The 24,676-nt window shown below is 45.2% G+C and overlaps 1 protein-coding gene across 3 annotated transcripts in view; it reads right to left on the bottom strand.

Moving 5' to 3' along the window:
* The window catches only part of Cc2d2a (coiled-coil and C2 domain containing 2A), a 77,132-nt gene extending 52,969 nt beyond the window's left edge, over positions 1 to 24,163 (bottom strand). For 2 of the 3 annotated variants that reach the window (XM_060365372.1, XM_060365371.1), the window contains exons 1-11: positions 24,017 to 24,162; positions 17,730 to 17,790; positions 15,159 to 15,245; positions 12,878 to 13,001; positions 8,749 to 8,837; positions 8,354 to 8,455; positions 7,007 to 7,108; positions 5,948 to 6,124; positions 4,058 to 4,217; positions 1,124 to 1,260; positions 305 to 436 (exon numbers count right to left, since the gene is read on the bottom strand). In XM_060365372.1, coding sequence (XP_060221355.1) covers positions 305 to 436; positions 1,124 to 1,260; positions 4,058 to 4,217; positions 5,948 to 6,124; positions 7,007 to 7,108; positions 8,354 to 8,455; positions 8,749 to 8,837; positions 12,878 to 13,001; positions 15,159 to 15,245; positions 17,730 to 17,768 — 1,149 coding nt within the window. In that variant the 5' untranslated portion in view covers positions 17,769 to 17,790; positions 24,017 to 24,162. Of the gene's footprint in view, positions 1 to 304; positions 437 to 1,123; positions 1,261 to 4,057; positions 4,218 to 5,947; positions 6,125 to 7,006; positions 7,109 to 8,353; positions 8,456 to 8,748; positions 8,838 to 12,877; positions 13,002 to 15,158; positions 15,246 to 17,729; positions 17,791 to 24,016 lie in introns of all 3 variants that reach the window. The other variant, XM_060365370.1, reaches the window with a different exon arrangement.
* Between the last annotated feature and the right edge of the window lie 513 nt (positions 24,164 to 24,676).

The raw sequence follows: 24,676 nt of genomic DNA on the forward strand, positions 1-24,676 counted from the left end.
TGTGACTAGTAAAGAGAAAGGAAAGAGCAAAAGTGAAAATAAGGACAGCCAGGTTGATTATGGAAATAAAGTTGCTGCTTTCCCTAGCTGGGACGATCAGACCTGAGGGAGCTAGGATCACGTGTGTAGACGCAGACTCACTCTTACAATTGCCACTTGGGTTTCCTGGGTGGGGTGGTGACTTATTTTTAAAAAGTTGTAAGTAGAATGTTATAAACTCACCTCAAGCTATTCAGTAAGCAGAGAGACTTCAACTTCACCTGTTAACAAGGGGTGAAAGCCAAGAGGGCATGTGAACATGTACCTTCTTGTATAAAGTCTCCAGTTCAGCCTTGGCGCTTTGCTCCTGGGTGGACAGAGATGGCCTTGAGGGAAATGGCTTGATGGGGCTGGGCAGTGCCAGGATTCTGCCATCATCTCCAAACCACTTCCTCTCCTGTGGGTCAAGCAGAAAGAAGGACCAGATTTCTTTATATTTGGGCAGAAGACATTTTGCAAAACATTTTCAGACAATTCCTGTTTTGGTTATGTATTTCATTTGTCACCTTGGGCCCTAAAAGAATTTTAAGAGTTTCTGTCTCCATGAAATCGATTCTTCACTAACACCCCACTATTAAGTTTCATTTAACACAAGTAGGTGGATTGGTCATAGCAGAACACGCCTTCTATCCCAGCACTTGGGAGGCAGAGGGTGGTGGATCTCTGAGTTCGAGGCCAGCCTCTATAGAGGGAGTTTCAGGACAGCAAGGGGTACACAGAGAAAACAAAACAAAACAAAGAGGGGAAAGACAGGTAACTGAATGCTTAACAAACATCTTATGTTCTCTATGTTCTCTTACTCTTCATTAAAGAATTAAGGGGAAAAACACAAAAGTGAAATCATTCTCTATGTTGACAAATAAAAAAAAAATACTGAGACCTGGGAAAATGTTGGTATCTAGTTGGCAGGAGATGTTCTCTGAGCAGTGGAGAGGTGGTGGTGTTTAGGGGCCGTCTCAGAATGTACTGAGAGACAGAAAGGGGAAAGAACTAGAAAGAACCAATTTCCCTTGAAAGAGTTTACAGAGGAAGTGAGTCCAGCAGATGGTGCCAGGCTCCTCCGGGGAGTGGCGACCCCACTCACAGCTTCCTGTGTCAGCAGTCTGTTTTCCATGATGTTCTCATTGGTGTGTGCCACCGCCGGTCTTGACCCAATGTAGAGACCCTCATCTTCCAGGAATCTGGGCTGCACATTCTCAGGAAGCTTTTTATAGGTCGGCACTAGGTAGTTCACAGATAAATACAATAGGCATGAGTGTCAGTCTCGACCTTCAAACTGCCACTTGGGGAATTAAAAGAAGCATCAGAGGTCTCACTTATGGAAAAGACATATTTCCTAAATTAATTTCTAGAAGCAGAGCCGAGGAAGAGATGAATGTGTTCATTTGCAATATCATATAGAATCATGTAACTGAGATATGGCACCTAAATAATTCAGCATCTCTCTGTTCTGAGGAGAAGAATGTGGCATTCAGAGCCAAGGGACAGGGTATGGGAGTTTGAGCTATTGTGATTTTTAGCCTAGTGAATTCAGGCCACACACTGGGACCTCTATTCATTTGTATGAGAACTAACAGTTTTTCCTTCACTGGATCCCTGGGAGAATTAGATGATGTCAAGTATAAGGAAATGGTTTGCAATCCAAAAACTCACATCCTGGGAAGGCAGTCAGCGTGGAGAATGGACCTGGGGCTGATACTCAGCACTGAAAAGGAAAAGTTTCTCCAAGTGAAGCAAAAGTGACCTGGATTATCTGTGTGCTCTTTCTTTCCTTTTTATTCGTAAAAAGCTGCTCTTTGCTGTGAACTTCCTGGTGACAGATACTCATGTGACTCAGGGCTCTGGCCAGGCTGCTGCTATGGAGAGCCAGCCACATAGGTGGCGGCGGGAGCAACAGGCAGGGACAAGAGACAAGGTCTATAGGATGACACTAGGGCAGCGGTACTCAACCTGAGGTCACAACCCCTATGGGGGTCGAATGACCCTTTCACAGAGGTCACCTAAGACCATCGGGAAATACAGATATTTACATTACAACTCACAATGGTAGCAAAATTACAGTTATGAAGTAACAACAAGAATAATTTATGGATGGGGGTCCCCACAACATGAGGAACTGTATTAAAGGGTCACAGTGTTAGGAAGGTTGAGAACCACGGCTCTAGAGTGTCTTTCGATAGACACAAAACTGTAGAAACTTGGGGAAGAGAGAGATGAACTCAAGATACAAGAAGGAGTCTGCCCAGGGCAGGCACCTTGCAATCCCCCTGTTTAGAGGTGAATGTGCTATACGGCACAGTGGACCCTGCAGGGGAAGACTGCGTGCAGTCATTCATATGAACAACCCATGGATCTGTCGGCTCTGTTCTGCCCACAATTGTATGAGATCACAATGGAGCCCAAAGCTTTCTATCACAGGCTTCCCTGCACTTAGCCTCGGGTCCCTGCACTATCAGAATGACGTGCTATGCAGGTCTTCTCTTAGGAGGCAGGGACTATACAACACAATCCATATCTATACCCAGGCTGTACTACCTGGGTACACACAGTATACTATGTGATGTTCACACAACTATCCCTTCACCTAACGACCTTTCTCAGAATGCATGCCTGTCCTTCAGCCAGATATCACTGCACTGAGGACTACACATGCTGGGATACAGACATGCTTCCAGAATGCTGTGGTGTAGTGAGAGGGGGCAAAGGGTAGCGGGGGAGGAGCTTGGGGCTCTGTGCTGGGGAGGGGCACCAGTGGAGTTTAGATTCTGTCAAGGCTGTGGGCCCCACTGCAGCAAAGCAGACCAGAGAAAACAGGGGTAGGGCGGTCTGTGGGACCAGGATGTAACTGAAGAGTTAATGTTTACAGACTACATTATCTAACTCTGAATGACGTTAACACGTCATCATGCTATCTTGCCTGTGTGTGGCCATCAGATACTGTATTTCCTACATATTCTACCCACTGCAACCAGAAATACCCGTGTTCCTAGAAATTTTTCCTCTGTTCCTCGAAAACATGGGGCATGCTTCTTTATCATTCTTAACTCATCACACTAAAATACCAGGTCAGCACTACTCTCATGGGGTCTAGAGGTTTTCGTAAAAATAATTTTGACTTCTCACCCAAATATGTGTATCCTTATTTGTCACAGATACACTACTGTGTCAACAAATTAAATTAGGAAAGGTGCTTTTTCTGCACCTTTGGGGCCAGGACTCCTTTAAAAGCCACTGCTATCTACAAAAGCAACAGCAACGGGATAAAAGCTATGTAGTTCAGTCAACACACTGGGCCCTTCACCCATATTATCTCAGTGGTGCACCAAGTCATTGCTTTTTATTTAGTATGTATACAGTGTTCTGACTGCATGTACAGCTGCATGTCAGAAGAGGGCACCAGATCTCATTATAGATGGTTGTGACCCACTCTGTGGTTACTGAGTTTTGAACTCAGGACTTCTGGAAGAGCAGCCAGTGCTCTTAACCTCTGAGCCATCTCTCCAGCCCCACCAAGTCAGTCATCTTTTATTCAATTTTTATTCCTTCCTTTCTTCAGCCAAGGCACCTGGGAATAAGAGGGCCAGTTCCTGGTTGCAGTCTGCTCTCCTACTCCTGTTTAGCCATGGAGCAGGTGTACGTGTGTGCTTAGGTGAGTGAGAATGGGTATGCACTGAGTTTTTGAGACACAGTGATGTCTCTCACTGAACCTAGAGCTCATCTGGCCAGCGAGCTCCAGGGATCTAACCATCTCCACTTCCCCACACTGGGATAATGGGCAGGTGCTACAGTACCTGGCCTTTTACATGGATGCCAAGGATCCAAACCCAGGTTGTCAAGCTTGCGTGGTGAGCACTGTATCTACCCAGGCATCTCCCCAGCCCCCCAAAATGGTTCTTAATTAGTAAATCATATTCCAACCTAAGATCAGCTCTGGAAAGGGAGGTCCTTAATATGCCAGGCATATTTCATCGTCAGGAAAGGGAAGGTGTCCAAGCTGAGCAAGAAAGAAAGTGAGTACCTGTCGCCCGACTAGGTGTGAAGAGGATTTCTTTTTCCTTCTGCAGCCAAATGTGGCCACTTTTGTACTCTGCGGCTCTGACTGCCACGAAGTCACGGGCTGTGGGATCTAAGCCCAACAGGAGGTCTTCAGCATTCTTCTCATCAAGCAGCTCTTCCTCCTGTGCAACATTGAAAGGTAGCAAGAGAACGTCACACCAAGATCCTTAGTCCACTTGGGAAAAGAATTACTGATATCAAACAAATGAAACTTAACATATCTTACAACAACATTGCATTCTCCAGGCTGGGGGAGATAGATACGTGGGTAAAGGTGCTTACTATAAAAGCATGAGGCTACAGCTTGAACTTCCTATAGCCGACATAAAAGCTGGATGTACAAGAAGAGCATCTGTCATTGCAGTATTCCCATAGGGAGATGGGACAGGAGAAGCCCTGAAGGTTCACTAGCCAGCTAGCCTGCCCCACACAGTGGACAAACAACATGGACCCTGCCTCAAGCAAGGTGGAAGGTGATGAGATACACCTGAAGATCTCCTCTTGTGGGCCTCTGAAAGACTCTACTCTCCCGGGTATTAAAGCAGATGCTAAGACTCATAGCCAAACTTTGAGCAGAGTACAGGGAATCTTATGAAAGAAGGGAGACATGAAAGACCTAGAGGGGACAGGAGGTCCATAAGGAGACCAACAGAACCAAAAAATCTGGGCACAGGGGTCTTTTCTGAGACTGATACTCCAACCAAGGACCATGCATGGAGATAACCTAGAACCTCTGCACAGATGTAGCCCATGGCAGCTCAGTGTCCAAGTGGGTTCCCTAGTAAGGGGAACAGGGGCTGTCTCTGACATGAACTCAGTGGCTGACTCTTTGATCACCTCCCCCTGGGGGGAGCAGCCTTGCCAGGCCACAGTGGAAGACAAAGCAGCCAGGCCTGATGAGACCTGATAGACTAGGATCAGATGGAAGGGGAGGAGGACCTCCCTCATCAGTGGACTGGGGGAGGGGCATAGGAGAAGATGAAAGAAGAAGGGTAGGATTGGGAGGGAACAAGGGAGGGACTACAGCTGGGATACAAAATGAATAAATTATAATTAATAAAAAATTAATTAATTTAAAAAAAAGATCTCCTCTGGCCTACACAGGAGGACTGTGGCACATACCTATCCACATTTACACACATTAACTCACACAAGTATATTTTGCACACATGTACACACACTGTGCACTTATACACAAACTATATTTTCCTTTTGGTTCTTATCAGATAAAGGTGACCTCTCATCTTTCACAAGTGGATTTTCATTGGTTACTTTTTGTTATTCCATCTTCCTGGAAAATCGCACAACAGAAGAAGTCAACTCAGAAGTGATAACCTAAACAGCAACCTAAATCCCAGCGGGGTTCATGGCCTTTGAAGACGCTTATTTGATAATATTTACTTAAAGAACCCGGGCTCATAGTTACGCAGCATAATTTATAGTCAGGGGTGGTATTTGGCACAAAAACGTACTCCCTTGTAAGCCATGGGAGAGAGGCAGGTTTCATTTGCCTTCCAGAGCCAAGGACTCTGTCTGTGTGCAATGCAGAATCTAGCAAAACAAAACGAACAAACAAACAAAAACAAAACAAAACAAAACTACTCTCAAACCATGCTACTCTATTTCTTTTTTCACGAGAAAAGATGGACAGATTTAACTAAGGCCTTTACTACCCATCTGTGGCTGTATCAAGGGCTACAGAAGGTCAAGTGCATCAATCCTCACTGCATAGTGGTCCTCCTGCTTCCAACCAAGACAGGAGTGTGCTGTCCTTTGGGATGGGGCAGGCTCCTCCCTTCTTCCACCATCTGTCTTCCCACTCTCTCCTCCCCACAATCACTGCATCAGATACCGTTTTCTTTGGTCTCTCTTGTGTGCGTGCTTCTTCTCCTTCTCCTTCTTGGTCCTCTTGATGAGCTCTGCCTCTGCCTTTTATCTGTGCTTTTTCTTCTGACTCCTCTGGTTCAAGATCAAAGTTGAAAGTAAAGAAATTATAGGCCTCTTCTGCAGAGGGGAACCCAGGAGGGGGCTGCAGAGAAACAGGTGGTGGCAGCTTAGATGGGGAAACTGAGTGAGTCCCACATAATTAACTGACAGCTGGCTGGCTGCTACTGCAGCTTACGGAGGCCTCCTGACTGTATTGTCTTTGCTGAAGGATAGCTGACTTACAGATCATGGATTTTAACAAGAGCACCAGGCAGTTTGTTGAGTGTTTAAAATAAGTAACTCTAGATACTTTTTAAAATATTATATTATACATATGAATGTTTTGCCTGCATGTATGTGCACCATATCCCATAGAGGCCAGAAGAGGCCATCAGATTCCCTAGAACTGGAGTTACATATAATTGTGAGTGGCCACGTAGGTGCTGGGAACTGAACCTGGGTCTTCTAGAAGAGCAGGTAATGCTCTTAGTAGCTGAGCCGTCTTTCTCCAGCTCTACTTTTGAAAAATATGAACAATTACATAACTACATCCCAGTAAGCATAAAAATATAGTATTTATAGAAGTCAGTGATTCAGGAAAGATTATTGTCAAACAGTACATTCATTGTTCTATAGGCCAAGGAAGAGATAGTTTCGTTAATGATGAGAAGTGTAGGATCTGTTTTTCATTTTTATAAGTAACAGTTATTATCATTTTGGTTCTTGAGTTGGTACCCTCATTCCTTCTGCATCACAACAACTGGGGCAACTTGAGAGCTGAACAACCTCTCTTCCTTACCATTCCCTGTCATTTTGTCCTCCTCCTCCCACAATGGGGCAGCATTTTCATCTGTCCTCCAAGACTTTAAAAGTAGAAATCATCTCTCTCTCTCATGCAGCATGGCAGCAGGGGTCAGTTATGCATCTATGATTAGCTATTTTTGAGAAACAGAAACAAACATGATTTTTCAACAGAATTTCTGACCTGGGTTTTTGACTTGATTTTTCGTACAGAATCTCGGAACTTAACTCTTGAATAATTCTGGGAGTCATCTTCTTGTTGAGTGCCTTGTACATCTTTACTTGACTGTGTAAAGAAAAAAAAAAAGATACATTAAACAAAAAAAGTCTAGAAACTAAGAGTATTCTAAGTTGAGGGTTAGGCTTTGTGCTGGCATAACTGTCAATTTGACAAAACCTATAATCAATCACCTGTGAAGAGAGTCTTGATCTAGAAAGTCTAGCTCAGATTGGCCTCTGGACTAATGGACCAATTGGTCTGTGTGTGTGTGTGTGTGTGTGTGTGTGTGTGTGTGTGGTGTTGATTGTTGATTATGTAGGAAGAGAAAGCCCATTATGGGTGGCAGGGGTTCTTGGAACTATACAAAAGTGATGAAAGTCAGCTGAGAAAACAAGCAAAGAGCTATGCATTTATTCTTTGTTTTTCATGGTGGATATGATGCTCTAACTTGCGACCTTTACTTCTCTACAATGATAGATTATAACTTGGAATTATAAGACAAATAAATTGTTTTTGCCATTTTTAAAAAATTTATTACAGCAACAGAAATGAAACCAGAGCTGTCCTCTAATGACTTATCCTCTGTTCTTTGATCATCTTGTCATTCCATAGTATGCCGTGTTCACAGACTTTAGATATACTTGAAGACATGGAGGGCCTGAATTTTTTTTTTTTACTTACCCCTGCTCTATTAAGACTAAACAAAACAAAAAACAAACAAACAAACAAACAAAACCTTTATATGTGATAGGTCCCCAAATGAAAAGTCTTATTTTACTCTGTAGATCCACAACTCATTCATTTCACAGAAGATTATTTCTAGTCTCTAAAGAAAAGCATCAACTATGACTCAGTGTTAGTCCAGCATAGGAGCCAAGGCTCAAGAGCCCTCTTTCTAGCCTTAGGTGTGGTTGTTTGGAGCTGAGCCTTCTGCTTGTACAGGTTGAGTGCTCCTTATCACCATGGGACCAGAGTTGTTTTTTATTTTGGATGTTGTTCAGATTTGGTAATATTTGCATTTCTCTGCTTACAGCCCATAAGGATTGCTTATATTCAGAGAACCTATACCTAGCAGGGCTAAGGGTATAAGGCTAAGGGTGCAAGTGCAAGGCCCTGGCAGTTCAGGAAGAAAACCAAGAAGCTTCCCACCTGAGAGGACCTACTGTGTATGTCTGTTACTGACAATGTTAACTCATCCATAAACAGAACCAAGAATCTGGTTGCAGTTTTTGTCCCTGTTGTGCAGAAATGGAAACTAGGGCCAGACAGTAGGGGAGCCTCATGTCAAAGGAGAAAGAATTCATGTCTTACCTCTGTGCCAAATTCAGTCTCTGTTTCCCTCTCGCTGGGACTGCGCAAGCGCCGGGGCTTAGGGGTGGGGACATCCCGCAGCAATGCACTTTCCGCCTTGGACTGAAAATCCAAACAGGAAAGTATTAGGTGTAATGAATATCAGAGAACCTCCACTGCTGCCTCACTAAGGAAGAATCAGTAATTACACAGGGTCCCAGCAGAGCAGGGATCAGAGCAGGGAAAATGTTCAGAAAAAGGTCTGTGCCAATGCGAGGTATATTAACATTCGAGGACTTGAAGGACAGATGGAATGGCTCTCAGATCCACACATTTTAGAGCATACAAAACAAGCGAGACAAACCCCTGAAAACTGCAGTCAGCCCTGAAGGGAACATTTACAGTGTCTCCCTTACCCTTGCAGCCTGAAGCTTCTCCCTCATGCGTTCCCTCATGGAAAATTCTGCAAAGCCTGTTCTGGAAGCCGAAGGGATGGGCGGTAAGCCTTAAAAAAATAAATAAAGGAAAATTACTTTTATACATTTTTTTTCTTCGGGGGTAAATTAAATATAAAATGAGATATAAATTTGCTAGTCCAGAGCTGCACGTAAGCGCGCGGAAGCCGCTTTTGATGGTGGAAGTACATGAGTTGCTTTCTTGGAGCCTGGTACGGAGAACTGCATCCTGCTAGGGACTGTCACTACGGTTTAACTAAGACCAGAATGCGTGGCTCCTGATTTTTCAAGGCACAGACGCTTGCCAACTCAGTCAGCACTGGACTCCAACACGCAGCTTCTCGGCTGTAAGGGTGGCTGATGAGTGGAGGGTTCAGGGTTTAATTAAAGTGGTTTCTGGTTTCTTGGAAGACTTAGTTTTGTCACGTGATGTTTTACTGCGCGCTGGGCACGTGATGTTTTGTTGAAAGGTGGCTTGTGAGAGGGCACGAGATGTTTTGCTGTGAGCTCTTGGGTGAGGGGCCTGACTTTGGCCAGCTGGGAACATCCAGTGGGTGGACTCTGAGGGAAGCAGATATATAGAGGCCCATGCCTAGTGAGGGATCGCTTTGCAGATCTTCATGCTTCAACACTTGACTTCTCAGAGAGAAACGTTCCAGAGAACCTCTGGGGGCACTCCAACTGAGTCTTGCGACTTTCGCTGACTTGTGCTGATTTGTGTTACTTCTTGGTGTTGGCCTTTGGACTGGACTGCTGGTATCCCGGTGATTGAGTCTGGTAATCCCCTAAAGACTCATCAACGCCCATCAACAGGAAGTAGATAGAAGAGGTCAATAGCCCTTTTTCCTACTAATCCCCTATCTAAGGTGGGGGAGGTGTTATAAGGGAGGCAAGGGTGTTTAAGAACCCTAGATAAAGTAGGTTTGGTGAAAAATCTAAGCCTACATTTAATCCTCATTTCAACTAAATTCCCAGTCATTGTGCCCTTGAGACAATGTGTATATCGTAGATATTACTGAATGTAGATGGGAACCACTTGAACAAGTGCAAAGCTATCACGAACCATCTGTGGAATGAATATCATAGGATCTCCACAGCCTCCTCGCTGGGTTCCAGATGATGACTCCAGGTGTTATCATTCCTGGGCATCATTGACAATGAAGACAATGGTCATGCTTGACAAATGACTGGCTTCTCTGATCATATACCCAGAAAATAGAAAGCTTGATATTTGGTTCCACTCGAGAACTTTTTGGTAGAAGATAAAGGAGAGGGTTGACACGAGTTGACGGAGGTCATGGAGATTATGATGCTACTAAGAGAGAAACGGGGAGGGGAGTCAGGCTGGGAGTTTCCACAGGGAAGCTTGGGATAGGGGACAGGCATAAATATCTGAGCTATGTATTCAGGAAAAATAGCAAGTGTCTAGCATGTCATCAACAATGTGTAAAGAAAGAAATGGGGTGCAGGGAGTGCAGACAAGAGCAAAGTGCAGAGGTCTGGAAGGCATCCATGAAGAGGAGGGTAAGGCAGCCTCAGGCTAAAGGGTTTGCTAGGAAGCAAGGCTTCTGGCTACCCCGGTACAGTGGCAATGAGTATATTTTAATGGGCTATCGTAGACTTCTCTCATTATCTGTAAGTTCTTTACACTGTCCAACCAATCTTTAATAACTTTATTAGTTATTTCCCTCACATTTGCTCTGCATTTGAGGTTTGAGGAAACTGTTCTTGCCAGTTTTGTTTTGTTTTCACTACAGCAATGAGCTTTTTTATTTTTTTATTTTTTATTTTTTTCCTGAATGTGCCTCTTCCTGTCAATATAATCACACCCTTCCCTCAAGCCAGCAAGCCTATTCTTCCACGGCAGGACAAGCCCAGCCAGTATGGAACTGCATAGCTAGTTCAGTAATGGAAACAGAATAATTGGCAATCATTTAGGGTGGAATGTCTTAGGAGGTCAAACGACCCTAAACAGATGTGTCAAGACCAAAAGATAGGAAAGCACTGTATTCAACAAATGGAATTGGAAAAACCCATGTCCAAAGATAAAAGAATGATGTTGGGAGCTGATTGGATGGTTCAGCAGGTAAAGGCACTGGCCTCCAAGCCTGAGAACCTGCGTTCTATCCCTGGGATCTACATGGTGGAGGGAGAGTACTGATTTTTATAAGCTGTCCTTGAACCTTCATATGTGCACCATGGCATACATATGTCCCTCAGTAAATACTTAAATTGATTAATAAACTATGAAATCAGATCCTCACCCAATAAACAAAAATTGACTCAAAATGGATGAGGGAAAAGCTTTTTGACATTGAATTGTGCCATGACTTTTTGGATAATGACACTAAGAATACAGGTGTCAACAACAAAATTATAAGCGGGGCTCTACCAAACTTTAAAGCCTCTGTGTGCCGAAGGACAACACAATCTACAGAGTGAGCACAGAGCACGGAGTCTCTAGGACAGAAGGGGAGCTTCTGTCCTAACAGAGCAGGCTGTCCCAGCAGTTCTCAGGAGCATGCCTAGGAGGTGAGGTGCGTACTAAAAGAGAAGAGTCCAGGGGACAGGATGGAGGGGAGAAAGGACTGCTCTAGAGGGAAGGTTGAGGAAGCCTTCTCCAGTCCCAGCCTTGCTCTCCCACCACCAGCGTCCTACATCCATAAACCATGTCCACCTGGGTACCCAAGGGGCATTTCACACTCCGCATCTTTATTCTTGCTTACCAACCCTCACCCATGTTCTTTCTGCTGCCCCTTTCCTCTGAAGATGGCCTTACTTGCCCAGTTGCTAAGTCAAAGCCATGGAGCCGCCTACCATCTTTGTGCAACTCGACTCCATCTGGTAATAAGGAAGCCCTGGTGCTTCATTTAGTGAGCCAAACAGGCTTTGGAATTGTAAGCCATACAATCTATGATACTTAGTTAGGGCAGCACAAACTGACAAAGGCATGCAGAAAAAGGAACAGCTATTAGGATCACTCTTGGTCTGTTTTTCTGGGATTCCTAGCAACCCTAATTGCATGGTGCTTTCCTGTTGTTGGAGGCACACTTTTCTTAGGGTTGGACTTAGGTCAGCTGCTTCCAAAGGCCTCTAATGTCTAACAGTTACTCTCCTCCCCAGCTCTGCGTCAGCACAAGAGTCTACCTGGAAGAATGCAGCACATTTCTCTTGTCTAGTCCACTTTGCCTGACAGGGATTGAGTAAAGGGCAGTGGTTTTCGCGACAGTGGGCTCACAATGAATGATGTTCACTGTATGGAGAAGAATGAATGCTGTAAAGTCCAGGGTAGGCCAAGGCTCTTAAAAACATCCTCCTGTGTGTGTACATGCAAGTGTGAGTTCACCTCAGCACATTACAAACCACAGGAATCGATCCTCTCTTTCTGCCGTGTTTGACACAGGGTCTCCTGGTTGTTTGTCCATGTGTGTGCCAGGCTAGCTGAGCTTTGAGGGATTCTACTTGTCTCTACCTCCCATAGGAGATGTTGGCAAAGGAATGTCAGGATTACAGATATGTGCTACCATACCTGGCTTTTACATGGGTCTGGGGATTTGAACTTGAGTTCTCATGTTTACAAGGCCAAGTGCTTTTTCCAGGCAGCTGCCTCCCCAGACCCAAGGTTTCTAGAAGTAGAAGGTCAGTGTGGAGGGGATGAGTGTGAGTGTTATGAAGGGTGAGGAGTGTCACCTCTGTTCTTCAGTCTTAGTCTGCTTCAGTGACACTCGTGCCCTCTATGTCACTCTCCTTTGAATTGGGATGTATTTAATTATCTGTGTCATTTCTACTTCAGTTACTGCGCTCTACCTTTCCTGGTTATAGAGAAGCCCCCAAACTGTGTGTCTTGTCTTCTAGTCTGATGTTACCTTTGAAATTGAGCCACAGAGTTGCAGTGAAGTGGGTGAAGCTCCCTTAAAAAAGGGGCTTCCAAAACTCAACCTCTGAGAATTACTACATTTCCTTTCACTTTGTCCTATTCACGCAGCCTGGCCTCTGCTCATATATGAAAACAATATGCCCCGTATTGCTCAGTGCTGAGCTTGTGGTTGGCAGTTAATAACTACCAGCTGAACACAACCAAGATACTCACTCCGGGGCCCCCGCCGGGCTGGCAAGCTTAGGAGATTGGTCTCGGGCTCTTCCTCCACCACCTCTTGCTGGCCACCATCTTGGAATTTGTCTGACACCATTTCCTCAGGGGGAGTGGCGGGTGGCTGTGAATAGATCAGAGGTTTCTGAGATGTCTGGATTTCAGTTGGCTCAGTTCCACTCTCACGATGTGGTGGCTCACCATGGACAGGATGGGCCTGAGTACAGTCCACGCTATACACTGTGGGTCCTTGCTCAGGTCACTGGGGTCAGCCTGAGCTGTTACTAGAAGGCTTCCCATCATGTCGCGGCACCCCAAATTAATTTGCACATTTGCTAGGGAATAAGCTTAAAACTACGCAGGAAATCACAACAGAACAGAAATCACAATCATCTCCAATACCAAATAACACAGGAAAGGACTGTTGAAGTGTCGCTGACTAACCTGGGCTGATACTGTTTTCACACGGGGTGCCCCTGAGAAAAGCCTGTGGTATCTTCATCAAAGTCTTGAGGAAGCAGGATGGTAAGGACGTCTCTTTGGCCAGGCAGAATAAAGCTCACGGCCCACTCAGCCTGGCTTTGGACCCTGAGCAATCATTTAACTACTTTCTCTGTGAAAGCACTACCGTGAATTGTAGCTCTGCCTTCTCTCTGTATACTCATTGCTATGTATGAAGAACTGCAGCATAGAGATCCAGATGGAAACAGCTGACTTTAAAGGATGAGGAGATCTGAGTAAAACCTCAATTGGGATTAAGCTCTAGAGCAGGTTAAATGAACAGGAGGATGCCCGGAAAAGTTGGGCTTCTGAAACCCAGCCACTGAGTTCCTATAATCCTTAAGGCTTTCTCCCATTTGGTCCTAGATGCCAGGTAGCTTTATCTTTGGTCACTGTCTGCTCGCTGTGTGATTCTAAACACTTTTTTTTTTTTTTTTAAATCTGACCTCAGCATCTCCTGTCCAGGGCTGCAGAGCAACAAACAGGCTGAACTGGTTAAGAATGGGTAAAAACTTCACCACTTTGTAGCTGAGTCCCTGGGCTCCTAGAGTCGCCCTCTGTGCTTTGGCAGCTCCTTTCAGCCCCCTGTGCCCTCCCCTAAATGGCCTCGTTCGCTCTGCAGAAAAGGTAGAAGGAACTTGTTTTCCTGGGGGAACACAGAGTTTTGAAGAGCTGGCGGGGAGGTTTCGGCCCCTGACACTTCCAGTCCCCTCCCAAGTCTATCTCTCCCTCTCCCCGCAGTCTCATCATGTGACTACCAGCTCAAAATGGCGCTCCCTATCCCTCCCTCCCAGGCTGGCACAATGATTACTCCAGCCGAGTCTATAGCAGCCCCTTTCTTGCCTTTTTTTCTTGCCAGCAGCTCTTTAGTAAGGAAACTGAGTTACCTTGCAGGGATGCTTCCAGCGGAGGAGAGGAACTCCTGCAGAGAGGTGGGGGAGGAAAGGCTGCAGGCTGGGGAGACAGGAGTTAACCTCCAGCTGAGACTAACGTGGAATTTGGGACTTGGGGGTAGAAGAAAGAGGGAGTCTCTTAAGATTTGTAATCCTGCACTGCCATCTACTGCCTACCATGGTTTATGGCCATCAGTGGCAGCACTCAAATGGGTGGCTTTCTTCCTTCTACTTGTCCTATCTCTGATGAGACAGAACAAAACATACACAAGAAAAGAAAAGAAAAGCTCTCGGTATTGGTCACAGCCTTATTCCCAGTGCCTCTCTTTATAACCCCCGCACTAACACCTTACACATTAGCCATACACTTGCATTCTTGCCTCACAGTTTCCAGGAGTAAGCCAAGAATTGGAGGAATGTTTTCTGCGGTGGCACTCGAGTTGTTTCTACTGCTGTGACCAAAACCAACCAGTTTAAGGAGAAAAGGGCTTATTTCATCTTGCACTTGCAGACTCATCACAGAGGGAGGGCAGGGCAGGAATTTGGTGCAGGAACCCAGAGGTAGGAACTGGAGCAGAGACCATGGAGGGACATTGCTTATTGGATTGCTGGTGGGCTCATGCTCAACCACTTTACTTATATAGCCCAGACCTACCTACCCAGGGATGACCCTGCTCACAGCATACTAGACCCTTCTGCATTAATTGTTAAACAAGATAATGCTCCACAGATGTCCCACAGGCCGACTCCTTAGTTGAGGTTGCAACAAAGATTGGCCATCACCTGTGGATTCTCTGTGGCTTCCCAGAGGTGCAGGAAGGCTGTCCATCAGACGTGTATCAGTAACGGTCTGCAGGGACAGGCATGGGTTTCTCATCACTCCTTACCTTTTTCTTTCTCTGTTGTCTTTGGACCTTTGGATTCTTCTTTCGTCGTCTTCCTGCCTCTGCGTCCACATCATCTCCAGTGAACTCCTTTGTCAAAACACAAAGAAGCAGCTCTTGAGGTGTTAAATTCCTCCCTGACCTCAGTACGTCCACCAGCCACAGCTACAGGGTTGAACCAAGGGACAGTTAACAAAATCTAAGTGGCTACCAGCCAGCCACTGTTCTTAAAATCGTCATGCTCTGGGGAATTTGCACTGCAACTGAAACACTGTAATTGAGATGGTGTTAAAGCACCCATTGTTACTGTTATAAGTGCTCATCCATGTTTTCAGCATTGAGCACTTGCTGTGTCCCAGGTCCTGGGGGTATGGGGAACAAACAATGTGGCCTCCACTCTCATTCTAAGAAAGGTGACTATCAAGTGAAACTTCCAGGATGGATGAAGAGGCAGAGACAGACAGTGGGCTCCTGTTTGAGATTTCATATGCCGTTTCCCAGGCTGAGTAGCAGATAAAAAATAAAGAAAACAACCCTGCGAGTTGAATTAGCAGAAGAGTTTCAACTCGCAGGGAATTTTGGCAGATCTCTTTGGCAAGGGAAGAGTGCAAACCACACTTAGTTTTTTTCCACGTTACACGTTATACATCTTATACTTAAGAGGCTAGAGCTAAGATCTCTGCAGTGCCCAAACGCTAACGTTTTCTAGTTATGAAGTTTTATAAACGGGGGCGTCCGCACTTCTGAACGAACAAGAAACTGCAAGGTGGCCAGATGTGTAGCACATACCTGTGACCCCCAACTCGGGAGCTGAGGCAGAAAGACAGGGGGGACAGCTTGGGCTGCGCAGGAAGTTCAGGGCCAGCCTGAGCTACAGAAGGAGACACTCTAAACAATAAATGAACAGTAGAGCGACAGAAACGTCAGTTCTCTTACTGCCTCACCGAATCCACCGAAGCAGAATTGTAACGCAGAGCGTGGACATTAGTGGTGTAAGGTTTCACAGAAACCTGGCTGATGCACGTCTTCATTGTTCCCCTTCCTCAGAAAAGACACCGAGGTCAGTTCCCGAGGAGAAAGCCAAGTCCCAGCTTGGGCTTTTGGTTTTGTGATGAGCTCTGTCTGCCTGGAGTTCTGAGTACAGGCCTCATCCTAACCATCTCTCCCCAGACCTGCCTGGAAAGGGCCTTTCACAACTAGGAGATTCCCGGAGAGGATGAGGATGTCCAGGTGGGCAGGCATGCTTTCAAGTCTAATTCTTAGTTTTCTTTGGCTTTGAGCAAATCATTGAGAAATTTAGGCCCTTGACTGTTTTGGGTGTCCTAATCCTTAGTCAATGGGGATTAGGGGTGTCCAGTGGGAGTTAGGGGAGGGTAGAATGCAAGTTCCAAGCCTCAGTGCTTTCTTCACCACTAGATCACCAGGGACTATTAAATGAATTAACAACAGACGGGGCGGGGGGGGAGTGAGGCTCACAATCACATGGAAACTTGCTTAGAGTTAATCTGCATGATTTCCTAAAGGGTACCTTTAAAGGGCTGGAGATATGGCTCAGTGGTTAACTGCCTGCTCTTCCAGCGGACCCAGCTTCAATTCCCGGCACCAACATGGTGCTCACAACTCTTTGTAATTCCAGTTCCAGGGCACCTGACACCCTCAAACAAACATATATGCACGTAAAATACCAATGCACATAAAATAAACCAATGCACATAAAATAAAAATAAATTTAAAAAAGTGTGTTCTCAGGCTTTGTTTCCTGTGGTCTCAAACCCATGAGCCTTAATACAAGGGGGTGTAAGGGTTGCGGGAGGACACTCTTCCCTTGTCTAAGTGGGCTACAGCCTCCACTGTAAATGGCTTCCCTCGTCTGAGTTCTTGTACTGTTGAACAAGAGTCAGAAATGGCAAGACTCAGAGGACAGGGTTTCGTTCATAACCTTCAATTGTCAGAGGAGGTCACATTTTTAAGAACTGGTGTTCTGAGAGCTGGGTCCACGAGCTGACAGTGAGAGCTGCTGCATGCTGGATTCATGAGATGGTGACAAAGAACTTTCAGGCAGAGGTAGGTAGCACAGACCTCATCACCAGCCTCCTTCCCCACTAAAGGCAGATAAGAGCGCTTGAAGTGTGTGCTCTGGTGTATGTTAGATTAAACTAGGTTTGGCCCAAGGATGTCTCTGTACTTGGCAGATGTAACAAATGATAATTTAGTATGCAAATGAACTAAAATCTAGGTGGGGGAGTGTTTTTCCTAACGAACAGTTCGGTCTTGGAGAATCCTAGCAGCTGTTCCTAGTTAACCCCCGGCCAGTAAATGATCAAACATGTTCAAACATGGTAACACCGAGTTGCAATCAAGGAAGCTTTTCTAGGACCTCGCTTCTGTTTCCCACCCTTAGCGTACCTGCCATGGTGCCAAGCGCAGCTTTCCACGGCTTTTCAGAACTGTCCGATTGTGCTAAATTTAATTTGTGTGAAGCATCACTTTTAACACTGGCAATAAACGCCTGATGCCAGACTAAGCTTGCTCACCCACAAAGGGCCCCAAGAGGGAAGCGAAGCAGTGATTTACCTCTGAAATTATTTTTACTTTTTCTTCCTTTGGATTCATCTTGTCTGTGATGGATTCCTGACTGAGAAAGAACAAGGAAGCGGTCAGACATAGTGAAAGCAACAATGTCTCTTTCTTGCTGTTGATGGACACAGACTGCAAAGCTTATGCACATCGCTGTTGACCTGTTCACAAGCATTGCAGACCCCAGGGATAAGGGGAGTCTAAGAACGAGGGAAGCCAATACACTGTCCCTCATACACCGTGGAGGTCAGATGGACCTTGGCTGGAAGTCACCAGCAAAGGACCATTTCTAGCTTTCTTCTCTCCCTGCCTCAATTTTTAATCTTCTTATGTCGATGAGCAGAGAGGTGAGACCTTAGAGGGCGCCAAATCCCCTCACCTCCACAATTCCCACTGGGTCACAGCACTCCTCTGCTTCTACTTGCTTCTGTGCCCTGTCTCCTTTCTGATTTTACCCAGTCCAGCTCTGAGCTGTCAGTGGGTTCCGTCATTGTAACCTCCCACTCCTACCCTGGTGCCTAGACAGTCATTTCTTCCTGCTCTGAGTAACAGCCTTTCTTTTCATTGCACACACACACACACACACACACACACACACATACACGTACGCACACACACACATGCACACACACACATGCACACATACACACACGTCGTCTTTCTATTTCACTTCTTTTTGCAGCTCTTGCTCTATTTTTTCAGCCTTTCTGGGAACACCGTGGAAACATTCCCTCACATTCCTAATCTTTATTACTTTGGGTATGTTTGGGGTGTCTAATGTGCCCTGTGCCTGCTCTTGCTGGGGTCTGTTAATGACCCATGCATTGCTGTCTAATGATCAGTTATCGATCTCATTTACTGAACCTCATCGGATATGTACTCCAAACAGTTTCTTCACTTGGCTTTTGGAACAGGTTTCTTTCTAATGTTCTTGCCACTCACAGACTGCCCCTTCTCAGGCAGCTTTGCTGGTTTCTCATCTCCCCAGTGCCAAATACTGGAGTCCTCTCGAGCTTGGCCCTGCCTTTCTCATTCCCCTGGCTGTCTAATCCTAACTCCTGCCCTGACAAACTCCACATACATGGATCTTTTCCACATTAACACCTAAGTCTAGACACTTCTTCTGAATGCTAGAATCCAATGGTGATTGTGTCGTGGATACCTTAAATTAAGCTCTTGGCCTTTGCCTACCAGCCTGTGCAACAGACTTTCACTTTTTTGTTTGTTTGTTTGTTTGTACAAAACAAACCCAGTCTACCTAGGGCAGAACCCTTGTGACCATCCTTAACTGTTATCATTCCCCTATGATAGAGCATACCTGTGATAATTTTATATGCCAACGTGACTAGATCAAGAAATACTAAAAACCAAACCAAAACAAACAAGCAAACAAATAAAAAAAACTGGGAAATTACCATTTTGTGTGTCTAGGAGCATATCTCCAAAATTACATTGGGTTTTTGAGTTTGAATGAACCAGGTAGAGAAGAGCCACTTCCAAAAGAAGGGCACCATCTAATTATCCAAGAGCCATAGAAAAGGAGAACTAGCTAAGAGACAGGAGGCTTCCATTTTCTGAAGTCCAGGCTCTCTGGCCTTAGGACAAGAACTCACATCAGCCCCCAGGCCCCAACCCCTCATCTCAGGCTTTTGGCCATAACCCTAGAGTGACACTATTGGCTTCCCTGGGTTAGAGGCCTTCAGACTTGGGCTGCTCTACACTCCCAACCTGGAAGGTCCTGCAGACTGCTCACAGTCAGCATTTGCCACTCAGATATCCTACTGGCTTTCCAGCTGAATCCAGGACTGCGCCTGTAAAGCCTCTGTTACCAACACTGTGGCCAAGTCAAGCCCCATTGTCTCTCGTACAGACTGCCCCGGGGACTGCCAGACTCTTCTGCTTCCCACAAGGCTCCCTTACAGTGGTCTCTACAGGAAGCCAGGCTGAATAGCTGGAGATTTAAGTAGGATCATGACATCCTACCACTCAAAGTCCTCCAATGACTCTTTCCCTTGCCTAATGAGTCCAATCCAAAACGCTGTCAAAACCTTACAGTTCCCTTGCATGGTTTTGCACTTGAACCCTCTGGCCTCAGGACCTTTGCACTTGCTGTTTGCTCTACTTAGAACTTTCTTTTAGAAGCTAGCTAAACTGTTAGTCTCTCTCTCTCTTTCTCTCTCTCTAATACATGCGTGCGCGCGCGCGCGCACACACACACACACACACACTCTACAGTTCCTTTGGGTCTCTGGTAACACTTCACTTTTAGAGGGGTCTTTCCCGAGAGTTCTTTATACAACAACTTTCTTATTGTGTATCAATCCTCCAAGGACTTCGTGAGTACCTTGCAACAGCTTCTATAATGCTTACCACCAATCTGCATTTGTAATTATATCTCAGTGTCTGCCCATCACCGCTACCACAAAGCTCAGGAGAGCAGGAACAGCACTTTGTGTGATAGTTTATCCCCAGATAAACTTTGCCCATGAGGAAGTGCATGTGTATTTGTCAAATGCATGACTCAATTGCTATTTGGATCCATTTATTTTATTTATTTTTTTTTTTGTGGGCACATTCTGGAGTCCTTCAAAGCTCTGCTAGGATGCTGTGAAAATTCAATGAGAGAAGATAATGAGAAATATTAGGCACAGAACTAACAAACCTTAAGCCTCTTAAGGGAGCCAAATCTTGGCTGTACTGGGGTACTTAAGCAGCTTGCACCAGGTGTTCAAAGTTTTGCTGACCTTCCTAGGGAATTAGCATGTTAATGAAAAACAAAAAGATCTGCAAGTCAGTCACCTTCCATACAGACACCTCAGAAAGCTCAAGCCAAGCAGGAGAAGGAAAACGATGAAAGCTGAAGGGAGATAAAGAGATGGGGGGTTGGGTGGTATTGGAGAGGGCAGGAAACATACAACAAAGAGCTTACAGACAGCAATGGCTCTGACAAACACCTCTGGTCCTTCGGAACTGGAAATAAAGAATGTAAAGTGTTTTAGTAAGCAGAAAACAGACTCTCATAAATTAAAAAAAATCATATATGGAAGAAAAAGTAGAAGTGGAGAATGACAAATGTAATGAACTTGTTTTTCTCTCCCCATTCTTTCCCGATCATTACCTTCGAATGAGTTTGAAAGAAATCAAATGACACCAAAATTTATCTTTCCTACGAACACTGCTGCTCCGAAGAAAAGATGAATAAATAGGACTCAGCTTTAATAAGCCCATGTCATCAGCATTTGCCCTGGCCACTTGTTAAGACGTTCTATGACAATATCAAAATAAAAGCCCTGGGTTTCTCTCTACATACACTCTCTTCAATCCCACATAACAGTTCTTAGATCCAAGGAAACTAAGCTTTGAAAGGTTATGTGATGTATTCAAGGTCACAGTTTTTAAATTTCACACTCCGGGTGTGAGATTTTCATTCTGTGGTTCCAAAGTTCTCCTTGGTTCCAGCTACCACACTCTGACACTTTAGTCTTGCTGAAACAAGTTTACCATCTATACCATACTATCCTTATTGTGAAAATGCTTATAATGGAAAGCCACAGATACCATAGCAGTAAGGAAGGGCATGGGCATCACTAGGCCAATAACTTATTTTACACGGTACAATAATCCAACACGTTTTTTAAAAGAAAGTGTTATCTGGCCACAAGGACTGTCTCTAAAAATCAGTGAATCAGAGTCATATTCAGCATCTCTGTGGAGGCAGAGAAGTACTGAGAGAAAGAGCTACATTGTATAAAGCACTTCTCAATTGCAGCTGCTTCCAAAGTATGGTGTATTAATTCTACAAAGAAGTTATGGCTTTAAAGAGTGAGGCCTTTGTAAAAAGTTTTTGGTTCTGGGTTCAAATTACCCTCTTTTCACCAGCTGTGTGATCTTGTAACAACACTGCCAATTCTGTAAAATCACAGTTATACACCCTGCCTCAGGTGATGATGTTTTTGTGGGCTTCATGCTGAAAAGATTATAATGAAAGAACTGTCACAGACCAGGCTCTCTATACTGGTAGGATTTATGGTTTTATTATTAAGAATATTGCCACAGAGTTAGGGTAAGAACCTGAGCCTTGGCTCTTTGATCACCTCCCCATGAGGAGGGAGCAGTCTTACTAGGCCACAGAGAAAGATTATGAAATATATTCCTGATGATACCTGATAGGCTAAGGTCAGATGGAGGGGGAGGAGGCCTTCCCCTATCAGTGGACTGGGGAAGGGGCATGGGAGGAGATGAGGGAGGGAGGGAGGGTGAGATTGGGAGTGGGTGAGGGAGGGACTACAGCTGGAATACAAAGTGAATAAATTGTAATAAATAAAAAAATATTAAAAAAATAACTTGAGTCTTGGCAACCCTAACAAGATAGGCTTGGACACCAGTCCCCTAAAGAGAAAAATAATGGAAAAACCAGAGGAAAGAGCTTTATTCAATGTGGTGACTTTGGTAAGTGGAAGAAAAGAGTCCAGTGATGCCAAAGTCTGTCTTCAGGGGTCCTGATATCAGTGAAGTTTATGTTTGAATAAAAGCTACCAGGAGGATTACATAACTAGCAGTCTTGGTGAAGGTGATGGTCTTGCCCATCACTGACACATAATAGTCACTGCTCCAGTCACCTTTTGCTACGTGACTGACAAGCTGTCTTTCCTAGAGAAAAGTTTTCCCTCCAGCATGAGACATGGAGGAAATCCGACTCTTAGAATACATTGTTTTGATAATCTGATAGCTGAAGGGAGAGACATACATGTCTCTTTAGAGTGTCTTTTTCTTTCTTTTTTTTTTTTTTTTGCTAGCCAGGATGGTCATAAGAAGTGGTCTCGGTTGGGAGGGAAAGTGGGAAGAAGGGGTAGAGATAGGGGAAAGAGCATGGGAGACAGGAGAATCATGAGAAAACCCTTAGGTTTATAAGAAGCTTCACTCTTCCTGTTCTCTTTCCTTTTTGTCTTTAACTCCTGACAGCTACAATCAAGCCTCCTCTCCTATTTCTTCAGCCAGGCCCAGGCCACTTGCTTTGTCTATTTAAAGTGTTTCTGGGATCTCCTGCCCTCGCAGCCATGCTCACTTTCTGTCTTCGGAGACGAGAGGCTTTCCCTACTGCTCCCATTCAAAGCTGGGGAATCTCAGGAGCTGGCACACACCTTTTTGATGATCAACTAGGTAACAGCAAGTTATTCTAGCCACAGCATCTAGAACAGCCAAGGTTAGTGACATAGCTTTGTGTGGCCGTTTAATCAAATGGACCTGACACCTTTTACTTGAAGACTGCAGGTCAGTACACAGGCTGTGCTCTGTGGCATTGGCCTAACCAGTTGCACAATGGTGCAGGAAACTCCTACCTGGAAGGAGGCCTTCTGTGCGCCAAGCTCTTCATACCTTTTTAGAGATCTCTTTTGGTGCTTATCTCACAGGCTCTTGCTATCTGTTTACACATCTGCTTCCCCAGCAAACCCCCAGCACTGCACCTGGCCTAAGTCATTTTGGTACACCGGAAACTTGAGGCCATCATCTGCTGCCTCATTGATGCTCAACAGAAGCTTGAATGAATGACTCTGTAATGGAACTCTAGGCCAGCTTTTTATATCCATCTGTCTGCCTGTTATCTATTTATCTACCTATCTATCTTTGTGTGAGAGTGTGTATGTATACATATATACACATATCTCCTCTATTCACATACAGTCCCCCCCATTATACTGGCATCACAGCTATTTGCAGAAACTTTTATATAAAGTGCAATAGCAGATACATATTTCCCATTAGACTTTACTAGCTTTTCATAGCAGCTGTTTGCAAAAAACGAAAACAATCAGGTTAACTGATTTTTTTTTTTTTTTAACGGGGCTGGCAGCCCTCAGCCCTGTGGTTCAGAGCACTTTGTCCACTACCAAGAAAAGTAAAGTTTGCATCGCTGGGTATGTCCTCCCTCCCTCCCACCCGCCCCAGAACAGCTTGAACTAAAGGCCTGGAAGCAACATGCAGCTATTGTTAAGCAGCACAGTGGCCAGAGAGGGCTGCGCTAGGGACGCTCCAGTGAAACTGTTTGCAAGTCCGCTGCAAGCCAGATCCCTGACAGCAGCTGAAATCAAAGCCTTCCCTCCCTGCAGCGCCCCTCCTTCCCATTCAGAGAGTAAACCCCACAAACTAGACCAGAGTCCCTAAAGTTACAATGCATTCAGTTCACTCCCATGGCACCCAGGGGCGGGCTTCCAAGCTGGAACTAGAAGGAAACTGAAAGCAGGACACTAGGGCTGCAGCCCTGGTTCCGTTAAGAACTGATTTACCTCAATCCACTCTACAAAACGCAGTTTGCAGATTCCACTCTCTGGGGTGGAGGGATGTGATGAGAGGCCCGTTGGGTCAAGCCAGGGAATCTTTTAGAAATGTGTGAGGGGTGGGCTGGGGTAAGGGAGGCTGCTTCCTGTGAAGCTGCAGCCAAGGCTCAGGGCAAAAACACCAGCTTAGCAACCAGTTCCCAGGGAAGGTCACTAGGCGGCTTTTTTTTTTTCCTTTTAAAGTGACAGTTTACTTTTAAGCCTTGGAATATGAGCTTGCTGGACAAGGAGAGGAAAATAGCCTGCTGAAGAGAGACAAGTGAAAGCCAGTCAGCAAGGCAGAGGGGCAGAGAGGACACAGGCTCTCAGCTCAGTACCGTGCCTTATGTCATGGGATTGCATGGTGTGTTGGGTAGAGTTCAGAAGGTGTTCGCAGGTGCAGTGACTTGGAATCAGGACAGGTCGTGTTGTGTGGAGGAGACGTCAAAACTAGCAGCAGTGAAGACTCTGCGGAGGGGAGTGAATGTGTTGTACAAGATCTTTGCCTGCTGTGCCTGGAAGCTTGAGTGTACAAGCCTAACTAACCTCTGTTTGTGCTCTGAATCCTCACTACACATGACCCTGTAGGGATACACACATGATGGCTCAAAAAGGCAAGGAAATAGGAGA

Source organism: Meriones unguiculatus, chromosome 12, assembly GCF_030254825.1.
Source record: "Meriones unguiculatus strain TT.TT164.6M chromosome 12, Bangor_MerUng_6.1, whole genome shotgun sequence".
Lineage (NCBI taxonomy): Eukaryota > Metazoa > Chordata > Mammalia > Rodentia > Muridae > Meriones > Meriones unguiculatus.